The sequence below is a fragment of the Heterodontus francisci genome, chromosome 12 (assembly GCF_036365525.1).
Source record: "Heterodontus francisci isolate sHetFra1 chromosome 12, sHetFra1.hap1, whole genome shotgun sequence".
NCBI lineage: Eukaryota > Metazoa > Chordata > Chondrichthyes > Heterodontiformes > Heterodontidae > Heterodontus > Heterodontus francisci.
Genome location: NC_090382.1, coordinates 108,277,990 through 108,299,898, shown reverse-complemented (window position 1 = coordinate 108,299,898; position 21,909 = coordinate 108,277,990). Strand labels below are relative to the sequence as shown.

Here is a 21,909-nt window from a genome sequence, read left to right as displayed (position 1 = left end):
GAACGCCTCACCTCCCTCAGTTTTCCCTCCAAATTGCGGGACTTCTTATTTCCCTCAGTCTCGCCCCCTCGTGCAACAATTTTGCCAAATCCATGCCCAACATCTCTTGGCCACTTGACCGATTTCACCTTTTCTCATACCTTTCACTCCCTGTGGTTTCCGTCGCAATAAGTCCAGGCTTCCTGCCTTTAAAATAAAAATATTCAGCACAAACCTCTGCACAGGGATCCTGCAACCTTTAATCAAGCTTCGCAGGATGGTCATAAATGCTTCTTGTGCAGCACTTTTATCTTCTGCAACCTTTTTATTTGACCAGCTTAATGATTAAATGACGGAGCACGAGGGGAGAAGGGAGCTGACCTTTGACCCTACGAAGGGATCAAGGCCCTACAAAGTGTGTCACAAATTTGGAATCTCTAAAGCCCAGAAGGAAGCAATCAGCCTGTCCTGCCTGTGTTGAATCTCTGATAGACCTTTCCACTCCCTTACCCCATCTATAGTTCTCTATTATAAATATTTATCAATTTCCCTTTTGAAAGCTCTTATGGATTTTGTTCCCTTGTTTGTTTCAAATGTTCCATGTCTCAACGACCTCCGAGTAAAAAAAAAAAATCCTCCTCCTCCCTTTTCCTCTATCTTTAAATCAATGTCCAGTTATTGACCCACTGACCAGGAGAGATACTTTTACCTGAATTCCCTCAATAGCACCCTTCATTATTTGTGAAGCCCTCAGTCAGATCTCCCCTTAACCTTTTCAAAACAGCCCCAGCTTCTCTAGTTCCTCCTCAAAACTGTAGACTCGGATCCCTAATGTCGTCTTTCTGAATCACTTCTACACCCTCTCCACGACCTTGACACCCCACTCAATGCAACGTCCCAAAATCTGGGCCGAATATTCCATTTATTACCTGACCAATGACTTTGCATAAATAATTGAAAAAGAGACACTTGCAGGGCTATGGGGAAAGAACAGGGAAGTGGGACTAAATTGAAGCCGGGGATTTAAAATTTATTGGGCCTCACAGTCTCAGGTGTGGGTGGTAGAGAGAGAGAGAGAGAGAGAGAGATACAGCACTGAAACAGGCCCTTTGGCCCACTGAGTCTGTGCTGACCATTAACCACCCATTTATACTAATCCTACATTAATCCCATATTCCCTACCACATCCCCTCAATTCTCCTACCACCTACCTATACTAGGGGTAATTTACAATGGTCAATTTACCTATCAACCTGCAAGTCTTTGGCTGTGGGAGGAAACCGGAGCACCCGGCGGAAACCCACATGGTCACAGGGAGAACTTGCAAACTGCACACAGGCAGTACCCAGAACTGAACCTGGGTTGTTGGAGCTGTGAGGCTGCGGTGCTAACCACTGCTCACTTAGGGCCCCCGGATTTGTGCCCCGAGTTGAATTCCAGGATTTACCTATTTGCATTTTGAGGTGTCAGTTGCGGCTCAGTCGGTAGCACCCTCTTTCTCACCCTGGAGCTATGAAGGTTGTATGTTCAATTCCCACTCTGGAGTCTTCAATACAAAATCCAGGCTGATGTGCCCAGTCAGAGGTGCCCTTTGTTTTAGATGAGACGTTAAACTGAGGCCCTGTCTGCCTTTTCAGATGGATGAAAAAGATCCCATTGTCACAATTTTGAAAAAGGGCAGAGGAGTTCTCCCTGGTGTCCTGGGCCAATATTTGTCCCTCATCCAATGTCACTAAAACAGGTTACCTGGTTATTATCTCATTGCTGTTTGTGGGAGCTTGCTGTGCACAAACAGGCTGTCACATTTGCTACATTGCGACAGTGTCTACACTTGAAAAGATGCTTCATTGGCTCTGAAGTACTCTGGGATGAGCTGAGGTGTTGAAAGGCACTATATAAATGAAAGTTCCACTTTTCCTCTTAGTGAGCATGAGATGTATGCCAAGAAATTTGGAACAGTCCTGAGTTCAGGAGAGTTGAGCAGATGGAAATCAGCACAGAATGAGTTCAAACTACACTGTTGTTCACAGTTACCCTCCTCCACCCTCTATCTTGTAATGGTTGCAGCAATTATTGCAGCATGTTCTGTACGGGAACAGAGCAGACTTTGAGCGGTTTCACTCTCCTTCCTTTACTTAACCATCTCCTTCTCCACTTTTGCTGCCTCTTATGTTGAAATGTTTCTTCTGAATGAAATTTGAGAACAGGCTGCATCACATCAGGCGGAGCCTGAGAAGCATGGTGGAACCTCCAGTGACACCTCCTCCAATCTCATCCTCACTACGCCAGATCAGAGAAACCCCCACATCACAAGCTGTTCAGAAGGTTTGAGACCGTGGACAATGTATCCCCAGGAGGAAGACCAGGGAAATCTCTCTGCCTCTCTGTATATCTCCCTCCTCCTTTAAACCTTACTTCTTTGGCCAAACGTTTGGTCACCTGTCCAATTATTCTTTGGATTAATTGGACAGCTCTGCCAAAGGGCCAGCATAAGCACAATGGGCCAAATGGCCCCTTCCATGCTATGATTCTATGATTTCCCATTATGTGGCTCAATTTCCAATTTTGCTCAATAATTGCGCCTTGGGGCATTTTTTAACATGTTGAAGATGCTACATAAATGCAACTTGTTGTTGTTGTTTTTTAAGTGCAGGAATGCCAATTCAATTACATACAGGGTGTAGCATTCACCTACTACTGTCCACCTGACTGGTGATGCTGGCGTGGGTTCAGTCAGATGACCCTGGAATCTGGTCACATTGAACCATGATGCCTCAAAGTTCAGGATTGGCCTGGCAATCCCGTTAAACAACAGCAGCAAAACCTGCATTTATATAGCAACTTTAATGTGGTAAAATGTGCCAAGGTGCCTCACAGGAGCGTTATCAGGCAAAATTTGACACCGAGCCACATATGGAGATACAACAGCAAGAGACCAAAAGCTTGGACAAAGTGGCAGGTTCTAAGGAGTGTCGCAAAGGAGGAGAGAGGGGTGGAGAGGCAGAGAGGTTTAGGGAGGGAATTCCAGAGTTTGAGGCCCAGACAGCTGAAGGTACGGCCGTCAGCGTTGGAGCAGATGAGCAAGAGGCCAGAATTGGAGGAGTACAGAGATCTCAGAGGGTTGTAGAGCTGGAGGAGGTGATCAAAATAGGGAGGGACGAGGCCATGGAGGGATTTGGAAACAAGGTGAGAATTTTAAATTCGAGGCTTTGCTGGATTGGGAGCCAGTGTAGATCAACGAGCACAGGGGGTGATGGGTGAACGGGATTTGGTGCAAATTAGGATATGGGGCAGCAGAGTTTTGGATGAGCTGAGGTTCATAGATGGGCGGAAGGTGGGAGGTCAGCTGGAGTTTTTCACGTTTGCTGGATTTGCTGTCTGGGGGTTTGAGGACTTCTCAGTGCTGTCCAGACCAGTATTTGCATTTATTTAGCTCATTAGCTGTGCTTTGAGTGACATTTCCAAGTGCTTTTGTTGACGGGTGAATGTTGGCCAGGGAACTGGGAAAGTTTCGTCCTGCTCTCCTTTCAATAGTGCCAGGAGATACTTACCGGCATTCACCTGAACCAGGGGAACAGGACGATGGTGCATCAGGTAGCATTACATCCAAAAGGCAGCACCTTCAACAATGCAGCATTCCCTCAGAACTGCCCCTCTGACAATGCCGCATTCCCTCAGAACTGCCCCTCTGACAGTGCAGCATTCCCTCAGTACTGCCCCTCTGACAATGCAGCTTTCCCTCAGTACTGCCCCTCTGACAATACAGCTTTCCCTCAGTACTGCCCCATTGACAGTGCAGCTTTCCCTCAGTACTGCCTCTCTGACAATGCAGCTTTCCCTCAGAACTGCCACTCTGACAATGCAGCATTCCCTCAGAACTGCCCCTCTGACAGTGCAGCATTCCCTCAGTACTGCCCCTCTGACAATGCAGCTTTCCCTCAGTACTGCCCCTCTGACAATACAGCTTTCCCTCAGTACTGCCCCTCTGACAATACAGCTTTCCCTCAGTACTGTCCCTTTGACAATGCAGCACTCCCTCAGTACTGCCCCTCTGACAATGCAGCATTCCCTCAGAACTGCCCCTCTGACAATGCAGCATTCCCTCAGAACTGCCCCTCTGACAGTGCAGCATTCCCTCAGTACTGCCCCTCTGACAGTGCAGCATTCCCTCAGTACTGCCCCTCTGACAGTGCAGCATTCCCTCAGTACTGCCTCTCTGACAATGCAGCTTTCCCTCAGTACTGCCCCTCTGACAATGCAGCTTTCCCTCAGTACTGCCTCTCTGACAATGCAGCTTTCCCTCAGTACTGCCCCTCTGACAATGCAGCATTCCCTCAGTACTGCCCCTCCGACAGTGCTGCATTTCCTCAGTACTGCCCCTCCGACAGTGCAGCATCCCCTCAGTACTGCCCCTCCGACAGTGCAGCACTCCCTCAGTACTGACCCTCTGACAGTGCAGCACTCCCTCAGTACTGACCCTCCGACAGTGCAACACTTCCTTAGTACTGACCCTCTTCAGTGCAACTCCCTTTGTACTGCCCCTCCGACAGTGCAGCACTTCCTTAGTACTGACCCTCCGACAGTGCTGCACTCCCTCATTAACTGCAGTGGGTGAGGTATCTGCTCAAGTACTGATACAGGGCTTCTGTTATGAACTTACTAGTATTTGATTAGTCTAGTTGACATGTGTCTTTTTATTGAGGGTATAAAATGATACCATGAGCTTCTAAAGGTCAGTGTTAGTCAAGAGGGAATAAAATAAAACTTCTTACTTGTTGGTCTCTGATGTGGAGCCGCACCCAGTGTCACAGGTTGCACTACCTTTCGAGCTCTGCATTCACCTCTGCCCCTTGACTCAGTCTTCCTTGCTGTGTTAAAGGGGCAGGCGCTTTCTTGCAGGTCAGTGGTCAGTTGTCCGATGGTCGCCTTGCTGAATGTAGGACTTGTTGAACTGGGTCCCAAGGTCTCCGAGCTGCCACATTCTTTATCTGTGCCTGTGTCTCCTGCCTTGCATTCCTCTTCATCTCCCCAATTCCCCAGATAGTTCCTCTGTCTCTGGAGGTCCGTGATGGATGGAGGTGAGCTGGCCTCTCCCACAGGCCATCTTGCTTTTGACTCAGCTGTGGTCCGTGCAAAATAACCACAGGAATGCACATCTGCCCCCACCTGCATCTGGCTGGGATCTGCAAGTCCGTTGAGGGTCCTGAAGGTTTTAGGAAGTCAAGGGTGATGGAATGTCTTTCAGTTCAAAGATGTTTGGGCTGCGTTCAACTTTAAGAGGCTTGTAAAGGATAACCTAAAACATGAATTAAGTCTCCGCACTCCTTGTGTGTTGTAAACGTTTTGACTTTAATCTTTAACCATGTGTTCCTCTGACCAGTCTCTCTGGTGGAAGATTTATATAGAGTGAGTGTGACAATCGAATTGTACTTGTTAGAAAGCGACCTAGCTGACTGATAAGAGACAGGGCTGCTTTAAGTACATTCAGAAGAGGGAAAACGGAAAGAGCAGTGGTATTTGAATAAAATATATTTTTTGTTTTCAACAAAACTTATTTGCAATTGTGTGAGCTTGTTTTCTCTTTAAAAGCTTGTTAAGTCCCAGAACATCTTTCTTCAGCAATGTTTGACTGATTTTCTTGATGCTGCGGCCTGTTTGATTCAGTTACATCAGTGAAGCCAGTGAAAGATGTGACGGTTTCCTTTTCCTCCAGAAAGAAAATAGCCATTCAGCTTTCAGCCGGCTGTGTCCCTCCCCAAAAACACGCACGGCAGATAGCAAAGGTCCAAGCCAGGCTAGTAGAGTCCGCTATACGACACGCTAATGGTGGCGTGTGATTCTTAACCACACAGCCCCTTCCCGCGGCTCGGAGTTCTGAAGGAGAGCTGTTGGCGCTGGTGGAGAGCGGAGAGTAAATTCCTCACATTCCTTCGCACGTCTATCCTTCCACCAGCAGTCCGCCCATTGCTATCTCACTTCCTGTGCAGCCACCTAAAAGTAAATATGGAAGAGATGCATTGGTGAAGGCAAGCATTTCACGCAGGCATTCCCCCAGAAGTGCTTATTATGGTCAAAACTAAATTCCCATCTTCCTTTCTTGCCCCCCCCCCCCCCCACCACTTTGCGGAGAGATTTTGGTGAAGGAATGAGGAGAGGCAGTATGAACCGAACTGTCCAATTTGAAAGTGGGTGTGGGAACAGAGGGACTTGGCAGGTGTCGGGGGAGCTTGTGTACAGAAATCTCTGCAGATGAGAAGGTGAGTTGGGAAGACTATGAAAAAGCATACTGGATCCTTGGCTTTATAAATAGAGACATAATGTACAAATCATAGAATGGTTACAGCACAGAAGGAGGCCATTCGGCCCATCGTGTCTGTGCTAGCTTTTTAAAGCATTCTTTCATGGGATGTGTGTGTCACTGGCCAGCTCAGCACTTATTGCCCAACCCTAATTGCCTTTGACCACTGGGTGGTTTCCATTTCAGAGTGCAGTTAAGAGTCAGACACATTGTTGTGGGTCTGGAGTCACATGTAGGCCAGACCAGGTAAGGACAGCAGATTTCCTTCCTTAAAGGGCATTAGCGAACCAGATATTTTTCTAAATGACAATCAATGATGCTTCATGGCAGCGGTACTGAGACTAGCTTTTTAAAATTTATTAATTAGTTGAATTTAAATTCCACCAGCTGCCATGGTGGGATTTGAACCCAGGTACTCCAGGTATTAGCAGGGGCCCCTGCTTTACTAGCCCATAGACATTACCACTGCACCACCACCTCCCCTATGAGAGTAACTCAGCTAGTCCCAGTCCCCTGTAGCCCTGAAAATCTTTTCTCTTCAGATAATAATCCAATTCCCTCTTGAATGCCTCGATTAAACCTGCCTCCACCACACTCTCTGGCAGTGCATTCCAGACCCGAACCACTCCCTGTGTGAAAAGGTTTTTCCTCATTTCATTGTTGCTTCTTTTGCCACTTATCTTAAATCAGTGTCCTTTGGTTCTGGATCCTTCCACCAATTGGAATAGTTTCTCTCATAGTCATAGTCATAGAGATACAGGACTGAAACAGGCCCTTCGGCCCACCGAGTCTGTGCCGACCAACAACCACCCATTTATACTAATCCTACATTAATCCTATATTCCCTACCCTTCTCTCTATCTACTCTGTCCAGATCCCTCATGATTTTGAAGACCTCTATCAAATCTCCTCTCAACCTTCTCTTCTCCAAGGAGAACAGCCCCAGGGAAAGCAAAGAAGTTATGCTAAACTTTTATAAATCATTGGTTAGGCCTCAGCCGGAGTCTTCTGTCGCACACCACATTTTGGGAAGGATGAGAAGACTGGGAAGAGGGGAATTATTAGAATGGCACCAGGGATGAAGGACTTCAGTTATTGTGAAGAGTCTAAAAAAACTGGGATTATTCTGCTTAGAGCAGAGAAGGTTAAAGGGAGTTAATAGAGGTGTTCAAAATCATGAAGGATTATGATAAAGTAAATATGGAGAAACAGTTTCCAGTGGCAGGAAGGTTGGTAAACAGAGGACACAGATTTAAGGTACTTGGCAATAGGGTCAGAGGGGAGATGAGGAGAAAGATTTTTATGCAGTGTGTTGTTGTGATCTGGAATGCGCTGCCTGATAGGGCAGTGGAAGCAGATTCAGAGATAAAGGAAATTGGATAAATATTTGAAGACGGGAAACGTTTGCAGGTCTTTGGGGACAGAGCTGGGGTGGGGTGGGGGGGTGATGGTGCTGAAGGGAACTGAGACAATTGAACAGCTTTTTTAAAGAGCTGGCACTAGCATGATGGGCCAAATGGCCATCGCTTGCACAGTAAGAGTCCATGAATCTATGTAAGGGAGCAATGGGGAAATGGCAATTAATTGTTAATTGTGAATCCATATTTGCCACAGAGTGTGTCTGATGTCTCCTACTCCCTCTGACAACATTTATACTTGAGGAAATTATACCAATTTGGAGATTTTAATATGTGAGTCTGAAGACGCAGAGGTAATTTGCCCATCTGTGTGACAGATTCACTTTCTAATCAAACGTTGACTGCCTGTTGCATCCCTGTGGAATGGAGCATATATTCCTCAGATCATAGTACAGAAGGGGACCATTCAGCCGATCCATCCCATGACTGACCCACTCAACTATCAGTCACTCATTCCTCCATTTTTACTCAGGAACGTCTCACTGGCCAATGCACAGGGCTGGGATCTGAACTGTGGAATAGCATTCTCTACCTGCCCTGCCCGACGGGTTGGGTGGGGGAAGGGGTTAGTCTAAGATCGGGCCACCCAGCAAGACCAACAAAAAAAATAGTTTTTCACTTGCCGTTAGTAAGAAGGAATGAAATCTCCATGATCTGAACTCGGGAACAGGGTGAGGCCTTTCAGCTCCTACAGCCTGTTTTGCTATTCTAGTAGGATTTCAACCTCAATTGCCTGCTCACCATAGCTCCACATCCCTCGATATCGTTACGTAGCAAAAATCCGTCAATCTCAGTCTTGAAAGCTCCAACTGTTCTCCAGCATCCAGGCCTTTTGGGGAGAGAGTTCCAGATCCCCACTACCTTTCTTGATTTCACTCCTGATTGGGAGTAGCACTAATTTTAAGATTGTGGCCCCTGATTCTTCCTTCAGAAGGAATCAACGAAATAATTGAAATTTACGGCACAGAAGGAGGACATTCAGCCCATCCTGTCTGTGCTAGCCGAGAAACAGCTATCCAGCCTAATCCCGCTTTCCAGCTCTTGATCCTAGCCCTGTTGGTTACAGCATTTCAAGTGCGTAACCAAGTATTTTTCAAACGTTATCAAGGTTTCTCTCTTTACCACCCTTTCAGGCAGCAAGTTCCAGACTCCCACTATCCTTTGGGTGAAAACATTTCCCTTCTAATCCTTCCAGCAATTACTTTAAATCTATGACCCCTGGTTATTGACCTCACTGCTAAGGGAAATAGGTCCTTTCGATCCACTCTATTTAGGCCTTGAACTTTAACTTTTCTGACCAGTCTGCCACTTGGGACCTTGTCAAAAGCCATGCTAAAATCCCTGCACCCTGCAGATAACATCATACAATCATAGAATCATAGCAAGTTTAAGGCACAGAAAGAGGCCACTTGGCCCATCGTGTCTGTGCCGGCCGAAAAACGATCCATCTATTCCAATTCCACCTTCCAGCATTTGGTCCGTAGCCCTGCAGATTACGGCATTTAAGGGGCTTATTCAGACTCCTTTTGAATGAGTTGAGGGTCTCTGCCTCAACTACCCTTTCAGGCTGTGAGTTCCAGACCATCACCACCCTCTGGGTGTAAAACCTTTTCCTTATCGCCCCTCTAATTTTTCAACCAATCATTTTAAATCCATGCCCCCTCAATACTGACCTCTCAGCTAAGGTGAATAGACCCTTCACCCCCACTCTATCCAGGCCCCTCAAAATGTTGTACATTTTAATCAGATCTCCCCTCAGTGTTCTCTGTTCCAAGGAGAACAACCCCAGCCTGTCCAATCTTTCCTCATAGCTGCATTTTTCCAGTCCTGGCAACATCCTCGTAAATCTCCTCTGTACCCTCTCTAGTGCAATTACATCCTGTCTGTAATGAGGTGACCAGAACTGCATACAGTACTCAAGTTATGGCCTAACCAATGAGTAATACAGTTCCAGCACAACCTCCCAGCTCTTATATTCTATACCTCAGCTAATAAAGGAGTAAACATAATAAACATCAAACATGCTGCCCCCATTGGGCCTCTCTGTTACCTCCTCAAAAATTCAATCAAGTCCCTCGGACACTACCTTCCTTTAATAAATCCACACATACTGTCCTTGATTAATCCGTTTCTTTCTAAATTCTGATTAATACCGTCCCTCAAAATTTTTTCCAATAATCTGTCCACTGGTCTAGAATTACTTGGTCTGTCCCTTTTGCCCTTTTTAAACAATGGTGTGTTAGCTGTGCTCCAGACCTCTGACACCACACCTGTAGCCAGACAGGATTGAAAAATAATAATCAGAGCCTCTGTTATTTCTTCCCTTGCTTTTCTTAGCAGCCAGAGGTGCATTTCATCTGGGCCTGTTGATTTCTCTACTTTCAAAGTTGTTAATCCCCTTAAATTTCCTCTCTCATTATGTTTATCCCGTCCAATATTTCACACTCCTCCTCCTTAACTACAATGTCTGCGTTTTCCCTCTCTTTGGTGAAGACAGACAAAGTATTCATTAAGACCCATGCCCTTCCCTTCCGTCTCTACACATGGTTTACCGCTTTTGGTCTCTAATCGGCCCTACTCTTTCCCTAGTTATCCTCCTGCTCTTTATGAATTTATAAAAAAAATTAACATTTTCCTTGACCTAACTTGCCAATATATTTTCATTCCCTCTCTTTGCTTTCCTTATTTCTTTTTTAATGTCACCCATGCACTTTTTATACTACTGTCGACTTTCTGCAGTATTGAGGCCTCTGCAGTATCTGTCATAAGCTTCCCTTTTTTTGCTTATCCTACTCTGTAAACTCCTTGACACCCAGGGGAATATAAATTTGTGAGTCCCACTCTTTTACTCTGTGGGAATATATCATTTCTGAACCCCGTTTATCTCCTCCTTGAATATCTCTTACAGCTCTGACTCTGATTTACCTTCAAGTGGCTGATCCTGTCCACTTTTGTTAAATCACTTCAGTAAAATTGGCCTTTCTCCAATTGACAGCTTTTAGTCCTGGTTTAGCTTAGTCCTTTCCCAAAACTATACTAAAACTAACTGAATTATGATCACTGATCACAACTGAATTTCTGATCCACATCACACGATTTGATGCAGCTTAAACATAACCTCTTCAACTAGTTTTGTGATTTGTGCTGAGGTATGTCTTGAGAAGTTTAAATCAACAGAAAACACTCACCTCCCAACAAGGCTCTGGGGAGAGGGAGAAAGTGAAAATGGAAACAACTCGTGCCATCTGCAGCTGGTGACGGTGAAAATAAAACGTTTCCTCTGGTAGTTTGGGGCCTAAATCTGTGGCTGGAATTTGCTGAGTGTCCGATTAGTGTTGGCACACCTCCCTTTGGATAATTGTTTCAACAAGTTACACAAGACTTTGGGCTTTGAGCATTGCAGGGGGATCTGTAAAGCCCAAACAATCCCTGCCCATTTGAGACCCATCAAACTGTACTCAGTGAATTTGGCATACTGTATTTGCATTCAGTATTTATCGTAGCATCATAGTCTCCATCCTTAGAGGCCAGTGCAAAGTGGTGGAAAGGATTCACAGCCTGATAGAATGGCATTTTTGTTATTTTTCTATCTACAAACTCTCCCTTTATATTTTCTCTCACTTTCACTGTGATTCAGTTGGCAACACTTCTATTTATGAGTCCAAAGGTTGTGGATTCATTCCCCATTGCAGAGACTTAAGCATAGAAATCTAGGCTGACACTCCCAGTGCATTACTTAAACTCCACTGAGCTGTTGGAGGAGCTGATAAGACCTTAATCCTAGCTGCTCTTCTAAGTTCTCCCTGGTGTCCTGGTCAATATTTATCCCTCAATCAACATCACTAAAATAGATGATCACACTGCTGTTTTTGGGAGCTTGTAGTGCACAAATTGTCTGCTGTGTTCTTCACATCGCACAGTGACTGCACTTCATTGGCTTAAAGCATTTCGGGACGTCCTGAGGTAGTGGTAGAATTCACAAGGGGATTAACCGTTGGACAGGTCACAATGTAGATGCTCATTCTATGGCTGCCGCCATCTTTATAGCGGCCAATCCTGTTCAGCTTCAACAGCCCAAAGAGTGTGACAATATCTGCCAGGTCCCCAGATGTATGTCAATATTTACCAGGGATCTTTTGGAGCATTCACATATTTACATAGAAACATAGAAAATAGGAGCAGGAGTAGGCCATTCGGCCCTTCGAGCCTGCTCCGCCATTCATTATGATCATGGCTGATCATCCAACTCAGTAACCTGTTCCTGCTTTCTCCCCATACTCTTTGATCCCTTTAGACCCAAGAGCTATATCTAACTCCTTCTTGAAAACATACAATGTTTTGGCCTCAACTGCTTTCTGTGGTAGTGAATTCCACAGGCTCACCACTCTCTGGGTGAAGAAATTTCTCCTCATCACAGTCCTGAAAGGTTTACCCCGTATCCTTAGAACATGACCCCTGGTTCTGGACTCCCCCACCATCGGGAACATCCTTCCTGCATCTACCCCGTCAAGTCCTGTTAGAATTTTATAGGTTTCTATCAGAACCCCCTCTCACTCTTCTGAACTCCAGCGAATATAACCCTAACCGACTCAAACTCTCCTCATACGTCAGTCCCGCCATCCCAGGAATCAGTCTGGTAAACCTTTGCTGCACTCCCTCTATAGCAAGAACATCCTTCCTCAGATAAGGAGACCAAAACTGCACACAATATTCCAGGTGTGGCCTCACCAAGGCCTTGTATAATTGCAGCAAGACATCCCTGCTCCTGTACTCGAATCCTCTCGCTATGAAGGCCTTTTTTACCACCTGTTGCATCTGCATGCTTACCTTCAGCGACTGGTGTACAAGAACACCCAGGTCTCGCTGCATATTCCCCTCTCTCAGTTTATAGCCATCCAGATAATAATCTGCCTTCCTGTTTTTGCTACCAAAGTGGATAACCTCACATTTATCCACATTATACTGCATCTGCCATGCATTAGCCCACTCACTCAACTTGTCCAAATCACCCTGAAGCCTCTCTGCATCCTCCTCACAACTCACCCTCCCACCCAGTTTTGTGTCATCTGCAAATTTGGAGATATTACATTTAGTTCCCTCATCTAAATCATTAATATATATTGTGAATAGCTGGGGTCCTAGCACCGATCCCTGTGGTACCCCACTAGTCACTGCCTGCCATTTGGAAAAAGACCCATTTATCCCTACTCTTTGTTTCCTGTCTGCCAACCAATTTTCTATCCATCGCAATACACTACCCCGAATCCCATGCTCTTTAATTTTACACGCTAATCTCTAATGTGGGACTTTGTCGAAAGCCTTCTGAAAGTCTAAATATACCACATCCACTGGCTCCCCCTCATCAACTCTACTAGTTATATCCTCGAAGAATTCTAGTAGATTTGTCAAGCATGATTTCCCTTTTGTAAATCCATGCTGACTCTGCCCGATTTTACCACCGTTCTCTAAGTGCTCTGCTATAAAATCTTTGATAATGGACTATAGAATTTTCCCCACTACCGACGTCAGGCTGACTGGTCTTTTATTCCCTGCTTTCTGTCTACCTTCTTTTTTAAGTAGTGGGGTTACATTAGCTACCCTCCAATCTGTAGGAACTGTTCCAGAGTCTATAGAATCTTGGAAGATGACCACCAATGCATCCACTATTTCTAGGGCCACTTCCTTAAATACTCTGGGTTGCATACCATCAGGCCCTGGGATTGATCGGCCCTCAACCCCATCAATTTCCCCAAAACCATTTCTCTACTAATACTGATTTCCTTCAGTTCCTCCCTCTCACTAAACCCTGGGTTCCCCAACATTTATGGTATGATATTTGTGTCCTCCTTTGTGAAGACAGAACCAAAGTATGCATTTAGTTGGTCAGCCATTTCTTTATTCCCCATAATAAATTCCCCTGTTTCTGACTGTGAGGGACCTACATTTGTCTTCACCAATCTTTTTCTCTTCACATACTTATAGAAACTTTTACAGTCAGTTTTTATGTTCCCTGCAAGCTTGCTCTTGTACTCTATTTTCCCCTTCTTAATCAATCCCTTGGTCCTCCTTTGCTGAATTCTAAATTGCTCCCAATCTTCAGGTCTGTTGTTTTTTCAGGCAGATTTATATGCCTCTTCCTTGGACCTAATGCTATCTCTAATTTCCCTTTTTAAATAAAAGCAAAATACTGCAGATGCTGGAAATCTGAAACAAAAACAAGAAATGCTGGAATCACTCAGCAGGTCTGGCAGCATCTGTGGAAAGAGAAGCAGAGTTAACGTTTCGGAACCGAAGAAGGGTCACTGACCCGAAACGTTAACTCTGCTTCTCTTTCCACAGATGCTGTTCCCTTTTTAAATGTTTGCCATTGCCTATCCACCATCATCCCTTTAAGTAACGTTTCCCAATCCGTCATTGCCAACTCGCACCTCATACCTTCATAGTTTCCTTTACTAAGATTCAGGACCCTAGTCTCAGGGATCCTTGATTTTTGCCACTATTTACAGGTGATCCATAACAGCAATTCTATACCTGTAGGAGAGCTGGGAACCTCAGTGTGTTTGATTTATAGTCTTTCACCTTATTTGCTGTTTCTGGAACCTTGCTGAGCACCCCACAGCACTACACTGGAAAAATCAAATGGGATACTGTACTCAGTGCCTGAAGCAAGGCTCACACTCACAACCTTCAGTCTCAGAGGTAAGAGAGCCATCTACTGCATCATCATAGCTTTCCTTCTATGTGGGACATTATGAACTACTTTTGAATTTTTACAGTTATCTGACAGTTTGCAGTGCTTTTTTTTTCCAGTACCAACCCACAATTTACCAGATTCATTGAATTCAATTTTAACAGTAGGAACTTGTATTTACATGGTGCCTGTAATGCAGTAAAAACGTCCCAATATGTTTCTCAGGAGGTGTAATTGGACAAATAATTGACGTCAAGCCAAAGAAGGTGAATATAAGGATGGGTGACCAAAACCTTGGTTCAAAGAGGTAGGTTTTAATACCACAACCCAACGGTGCAGATTCTCCATTCAGCCACTGGGGCTGCTCGACAAAGAAACAGTGCTGAATTTCACCAGGCAATATGGCTGCCACTTCCACCTCCACTAACTTCTGACCCTGCAGTCGTTTTACTTTAATCATCTCCCCCTTGTCTTGCTTCTGCATTGCGATCTCTCTGCACGGAGCTGTTTGGTAACAAGCTTTGCTTTCTCTTGGCCACTCTCCTACACCTTGTCATTCTTGCATCCAAATCTTGTTGCCAACTATGACTGCATAGCCCAACATGTTGCTACAACAGCCTACCACCTCTACCTCCTATTACCAGCCAAGAGCTCAGTAGGGTAAAGGCAACTGCCTGATTTTATTCCTCTATTAAACACGTTTTAAGATCTCAGTCCATTTATACCTCTAAACTAGAGCAACAACAATTAAATATCGCTCTTTCTCCTTCTTATCTTATTCATTCATGGGTGTGAGCGTTGCTGGTAAGCCCAGTCTTTATTGGTCCTCCCTAATTACCCTTGAGAAGGCAGTGGTGAGCCGCCTTATTCAACTGTCACAGTCTGCGTGCTGTCTCTTTCTGTCACTTTCTCCTTCTGTCTCTCCTCCTCACTTTAAAAAAAATCATTCTTTGGGATGTGTCACTGGCAAGGCTGGCATTTATTACCCATCCCTTCGTTGCCCCTTGTGAAGATGGTGGTGCGCCTTCTTCTTGAACTGCTGAAGTCCGTGTGGTGAAGGTACTTTTTTTGTGTATCAGTCCCAGTTAGTGTGCGCTTTTGTCTCGGTTAATCTAGCTGACTTTTGCTGTTGGAGTCATTTTAACATAACCTGAATCCCAGTCAGAATGAGCACATCTGGTTCACTAATGTCCTTTAGGGAAGGAAATCTGCTGTCCTTACCTGGTCTGGCTTACATGTGACTCCAGACCCACAACAATGTGGTTGACTCTTACATGCCCTCTGAAATGGCCTAGCAAGCCACTCAGTTCGCAGCTCACTGCCACCTTCTCAAGGGCAATTAGGGATGGGCAATAAATGCTGGCCTGGCCAGTGAGGCCCACATCCCAAGAACGAATAAAAAAAAAACATTCACCAGCGCACAAAAGGATTACAGATGAGGGAGGATTTCCTCTCTCCCACCATACCGTCTACCACCTCTTCAGTAATTCCTGGATGTTTGATACCAATACTCTCCCAGGGATTCCATTCTATTCCGGGGGATAGGGTAGTGTAGTGGTCATCTTACTAGAGTCACAAACCAGCGGCCTGGATTAAGAATCCAGTCAAGTGTGAGTCCAAATCCCACCATAGCAATTTGAGAATTTGAATTCAGTTTCAAAAAGCTGGAAATAAAAACGCTGCTGTCAGGATCACTGGAACGGTCGTCATTTACTCTAAAACCAATCCCAAGTTTCTCTGAGAAGATGGCGATGGGCCTTCTGAATTGATGCAACTGAGGGGCTTGATAGGCCACTTGCATAGAGCCATTACAGCACAGAAGGAGGCCATTCATCCCCCCAAGTCCATGCTGATTCTCTGTGGAGCAATCCAGTCAGTCTCCGAGGGTTGCTAAGAGTCAACCATGCTGGTGTGTTATTGGGGTTACATATAGGCCCAGGCTGGGTAAAAACAGCAGGTTTCCCTCCCGAAAGGACATTGGTGAACCCGTTGCTTTTTTAAACAATGTCATGGTCACTTTTACTGACACCAGTGTAACATTTCCAGATTTCTCTGTAGACTGAATTCAAATTCGCAAACTGCCCACGGTGGGATTTGAACTCACTCAGGTAGCGGGTGACGATATACTCAGCCTTTTGCTGCAGCGCCCGGTGATTCTGATGGCTGAACAGCAACTTGGGGCGAGGTAGCACCTGCCGAACTGTACGCCAGAAAGTGACTGGGGAAAGAAAGTCATGAGTTGGGAGGGGGACAGGGGATTGCGAGTGTTGCCAGATGCTCTCTGTAGGGTTCCTCGACTCTGATCGATAATCAGACGTTAACTCAATGGTTCAGATAATCATTTACAATGGGCGGAAACCATTCGGACCATCTTTCCCCTGCCAGCTCTTTAAATCCTGTTAGTTCCGCTCCCCACTGCTCATTCCCCATAGCCCTGCAAATTCTCCTGGAGCAGGAGTCGGCCATATGACCCCTCGATCTGCCCTGCCGTTGAATATGATCAAGGCTGATCTTCTACCTCAACTCCGCCTTTCCGTACTATCCCCATATCCCGTTATTCCCTTCAAGTCCAAAAAGCTATCGAGCTCAGTCTTGATTATACTCAATGACTGAGCATCCACAGTCCTCTGGGGTAGAGAATTCCAAAGATTCACAACCCTCTGAGTGAAGAAATTTCTCCTCATCTCAGTCCTAACTGACCGATCCCCTAATCCTGAGACTGTGCCTCCTAGTTCCGGACTCTCGAGCCAAGGGACAACAACATCTCAGAATCTACCCTGTCAAGTCCTCTATGAATTTTATACATTTCAGTGAGATCAACTCTCATTCATCTGAACCAAAGGATATAGGCCCATTCTACTGAATAATGTGATTGGATCACCTTTCAGTTCCTAACCTTAACATTTCGGGTAAAGTCATTTTTTGAGAACTCAGCGCGGTTACAAATTCCGAGACTCAGCGACACGTGCTATTTGAAATGTCCTCCCTCATTAATTTCAGAAGAGAGTAGTATTGAGCCCTTATTAAAGCTCATTAAACTTTTGTAACGATCTTTGAGACCTTCGCTGTAGCCAGCTGGAATGCAGGCGACTGTACTCATTCTCCCCTTACACCTTTTAGTTCCCACCCAGCAATGGGTGAATGGACTGGTCCTGAGTAAAACCTGAGAAGGGTTTCCAAACTAAATATTTTATGGTGAAAGGCTTTTGTCTGTCGAGCGCAGCCAGCGTTTGATGATTGTCACCGATCCTCACACAGCTTGGAAATGACGCCAAGCATTATGTCCTCAATAGCAGCCAGCTGCTGTGTATTAAGTGCCAGCATTCAGCAACCCAGCTCAGTCACAACCTCCACTCCTGTTCTTTTTAATCAAAACTATACCCGGGGATGAGATACTTCAGCTCGGTGCAGACACTAGAGAATATATGAAAAAGAGAAGATTAAGGGGCTGAGCTAACTGAGGTGTTTGACATGATTACAGGATTTGATAGGATAGTCACCATTTAGAACATTGCCTTTGGTTCTAGGCTCTGCACCTCTCGTCACCTTGGAGTGGCTGCGGTGAAGATTCACCAGAATGATACTGGGATTAAAAGGGTTAAATTACAAGGACAGGCTGCGTTGACTTGGCTTGCATTCCCTCGAGTGTAGAGGATTAAGGGATGATCTAATTGAGGTGTCTAAGATGATGGAAGGATTTTATAGGGTTGATAGAGAGAAACTATCTCCTCTGGTGGGGGAGTCCAGAACAAGGGGTGGGGCAGAACCTTAAAATTAGAGCCAGGCCGTTCAGGGGTGATGTCAGGAAACACTTCTTCTCACAAAGGGTAGTGGAAATCTGGAACTCTCTCCCACAAAAAGGTGTTGAAGCTGGGGAGTTAATTGAAAATGTCAAAACTGAAATTGAACGATTTTTGTTGGGTAAGGGGATTAAGGCAGATAAGTGAAGTTAAGCTACGGATCATCCATGATCTAACTGAATGATGGAACAGGCTCGAGGGGCTGAATGGCCTCCTCCTCTTCCCATGTTCCAAGAGAACAGAGAAGCTGGGATTGTTAATGGGAGATTAAAATCATGACAGGTTTTGATAGAGTAAATAAGGAGAAACTGTTTCCAGTGGCAGGAGGTTCGGTAACCAGAGGACACAGATTTGAGATAATTTGGCACAAAAACCAGAGGGGAGATGAGGCGAGTTGTTGTGAATGGGAATGCGCTGCCTGAAAGGGCTGTGGAAGCAGATTCAATAATAGTTTTCCAAAGTTAATTGGATAAATAATTGAAGAGGAAAAAAAAAAGTTGCAAGGGCTATGGGGAAAGAACAGAGGGAGTGGAACTAATTGGATAGCTCTACCAAAGAGCCAGTATAGGCACAAATGGCCACAGTCAAATAGCCTCCTTTTGTGCTGTAAGATTCAATGATTTCCAATTAGCATCAGCTCTCCCGGGGGCAAGTCTTTTAATGTCTCTAATGGAGAAATGAGAATGAACAACACACTGACAGAAATGGAAAGGAATGGACAGGTGAGGCAGTGCATTAAGAGATGGTGGTGTAGTGGTAATGTCACTGTACTAGTAATCTAGAGGCCCAGGCCAATGCCCAGGGGACACGGCTTGCAATCCCCACCACGGCAGCTGATGAAATTTAAACTCAATTAAATAACAAAAATTTGGAATTGCAAGCTAGTCTTGATAATGGTGCCATAAAACTATCATCAATTGTCATAAAAACCCAACTGGTTCACTGATGAGGGAAGGAAATCTGCCGTCCTTACCTGGTCTGGCCTACATGTGACTCCAGACCCACAGCAACTTGGTTGACTTTGAAGTGGCCTAGCAAGCCGCTGAATTATCAAAAGCAATTAGGGACGGGCAAACAAATGATGGCCTTGCCAGTGATGCCTACAACCCATGAAAGAATAAAAAAGGAAAGGGTGGAAATGATTAATGGTGATAGCAGCAAGGGAAAGCCCAACATACAGATGATAAAAAGGATATGGTGGCACTGGAGAAGGTGTAGAAAAGATTTATTAGGATGATGCCAGAACTGAGAGGTTATACCTATCAGGAAAGATTGAAGAGGCTGGGTCTCTTTTCACTCGAAAAAAGATTGAGGTGTGACATGATAGAGATATTTAAAATTAGAAGGGGCTTGATAGGGAAGGTGTAGAGAACATATATCCATTTGTGGAGGGAGCTAGAGGCCATAAATATAAGACAATCACTAATAAATCCAATAAGGAACTCAGGAGAAACTTCTTTGCCCAGAGAGTGGTGAAAATGTGGAACTTGCTACCACAGGGAATAGTTGAGGTGACTTGGATAGATGCATTTAAAGGGAAGCTGGATAAACACAAGAGGTTATGCTGATAGGGTGAGATGAAGAGAGGTGGGAGGAGGCTCGCATGGAACATCATGACCTGATGGGCTGAATGGCTGTCAATACTTTGCAACACTCCCTGCCTGAGCATTGTCTGAGTGGGTTAAATATCTGCCTGCTGATATCAGCTACTCTGATTTCTAGGCCTGAGGGAAATGATGAAACCCAATGAAACACTTTTTTTGACGCAATAGCTGACATGTTTGTGTCAAATTACCGTGCGCACTATTTCAATACAGTCGTCACTCCTGTGGCAAGTGGAGCATGTGGTGTTGTGGACAGAAACACTTTCATTTCTATAGCATCTTTCACAATGACCCAAAGCGCTTTACAGCCAATGAAAAGCTTTTTTTGAAGTGTGGCCACTGTTGTAGGAAACGCAGCAGCCAATTTATGCACAGCAAGCTCCCACAAACAACAGTGAAATAAATGACCAGATAATCTATCTTTTGCTGTTGGTTGAGGGATAAATATTAGCCCAGGCCACCAGGGAGATGCTTCTCTTCAAAATAATGGTCATGGGATCTTTTGCTGAGAGGGAGACGGGGCCTCGGTTTAGCTCCTCATCTGAAAGATGGCACTCCCACAGTACTGCACTGGGAGTGTCAACCCTAAATTATGTGCTCTAGTCTCTGGAATGTGGGTTCTTGGGTGCACAGTCTTCTGCCTCAGAGGCTGGGGTGCTACTCACTGATAGCTAAGTTTACACAAGTGCTTTAGCAGGAGAGGAGAGAGTTAAAACAAAGAAACATAGCAAGGAATGTCATTTTAGTAGGATTGGCAATATATCTCTGTAACCCAGGATTGGCCAGTTTGTGGAGGAACAACAGCAGAATAGTTTAATGTGTTAGGAACCATTTTTGTGCAGCAGTCCCATCGTGGAAAACTCAACTAAAAAGATTGTTATTGAGGAAGTTAAATCGCAGCTGTGCTAAGCAGTCAGCCACCGTGCTGGCTGGTTTGCAGATCAGGCATTTTCCAGCTCGTACCGTTCCATTTTAAACTTGTAAAGGGATCGACCGAGGCTTCAGTTCGATGAAATACAGCACCTACAAAGGCTTGTGTCATGCCTCATATTTACCCCAGATGTGGCTATGCTAATCAGAGCTTGTTAAAACATTCTAAACTGTTCCACATGGGGCCTGAGTCATTCCTTTCAAATGAGGCTTGACAGTTGCTTCTCTCTTTCGCTGCCCCTCTCTTAACATGTCTGATTTTTGTTCAATTAAAATACGACCCTGAGGTGTGTTCATCAGTGAAGCACGAGGCCTGTTCTGTTGAAGATCTGTCAGTGACGCATCACAGGCTTTGTAGTCAGTCTTTACCCAAGGGTAGGCCCGATCCCTGTTCCAGGCTTCATACAAAGAACACTCCCTCATGGCTAATACTCAGGCTGCAGACTGTAGGCGTGTCACAGCCTAGGGTTTATTTTGGCCTCTACAAAAGGGGTGGACAGAATAATGTCAGATTCATCCATTCAACTCATTTTTAAGTCCACATGTGGAATCTGTCGCTGTTTAAAACTTCAAGTGAAGAAAGAGCTGCATTTCTATAGTGCCTCTCACAGCCTCAGAAAAAATCCAAAGTGCTTTTCAGCCAATTAAATATTTTTTGAAGTATAGTCACTGTTGTAATGCAGGAAATGCAACAGCCAAATAGGTGCACAGCAAGATCCTACAAACTGCAATCAGATAAATGATAAGATAATTTGTTTTTTAGTGATGTTGGTTGAGTGATAATTATTGGCCCCGGACACTGGAGTGAGCTTCCCTGATTCTGCAAATGTTAGCGCTTTTGTCTTGGAGTCAAGTGTCTCCAGACACTTGAGCACACAATCCAGGCCGGCTTACCCACTGCAGTGCTGAGGGAATGCTGCACTGTCAGAGGTGCCATCTTTCCAAAGAGACGTTAAATCGAGGCCCAGTCTGCCCTCTCAGGTGGTTGTAAAAGATGCCATGGGATTCTTTGGAAGAACAGGGGAGTGAGTCCTCCCCAATATCCTGGCCTTTATCCCTCAATCAACATCACAAAAACAGATTATCTGGTCATTATCACATTGCTGTTTGTGGGATCTTGCTGTGTGCAAATTGGCTTCTGTGTTTCCGACATTACAACAGTGACTGCACTTCAAAAGTGAGGCTGGGT

General features: G+C 45.1%; 1 protein-coding gene across 4 annotated transcripts in view; it reads right to left on the bottom strand.

Moving 5' to 3' along the window:
• The window catches only part of LOC137376058 (synaptopodin), an 82,165-nt gene that overhangs the window by 38,709 nt on the left and 21,547 nt on the right, over positions 1-21,909 (bottom strand). For 3 of the 4 annotated variants that reach the window (XM_068044053.1, XM_068044052.1, XM_068044054.1), the window contains exon 2: positions 4,752-5,970. In XM_068044053.1, coding sequence (XP_067900154.1) covers positions 4,752-5,151 — 400 coding nt within the window. In that variant the 5' untranslated portion in view covers positions 5,152-5,970. Of the gene's footprint in view, positions 1-214; positions 280-4,751; positions 5,971-21,909 lie in introns of those variants that run through there. The other variant, XM_068044058.1, reaches the window with a different exon arrangement.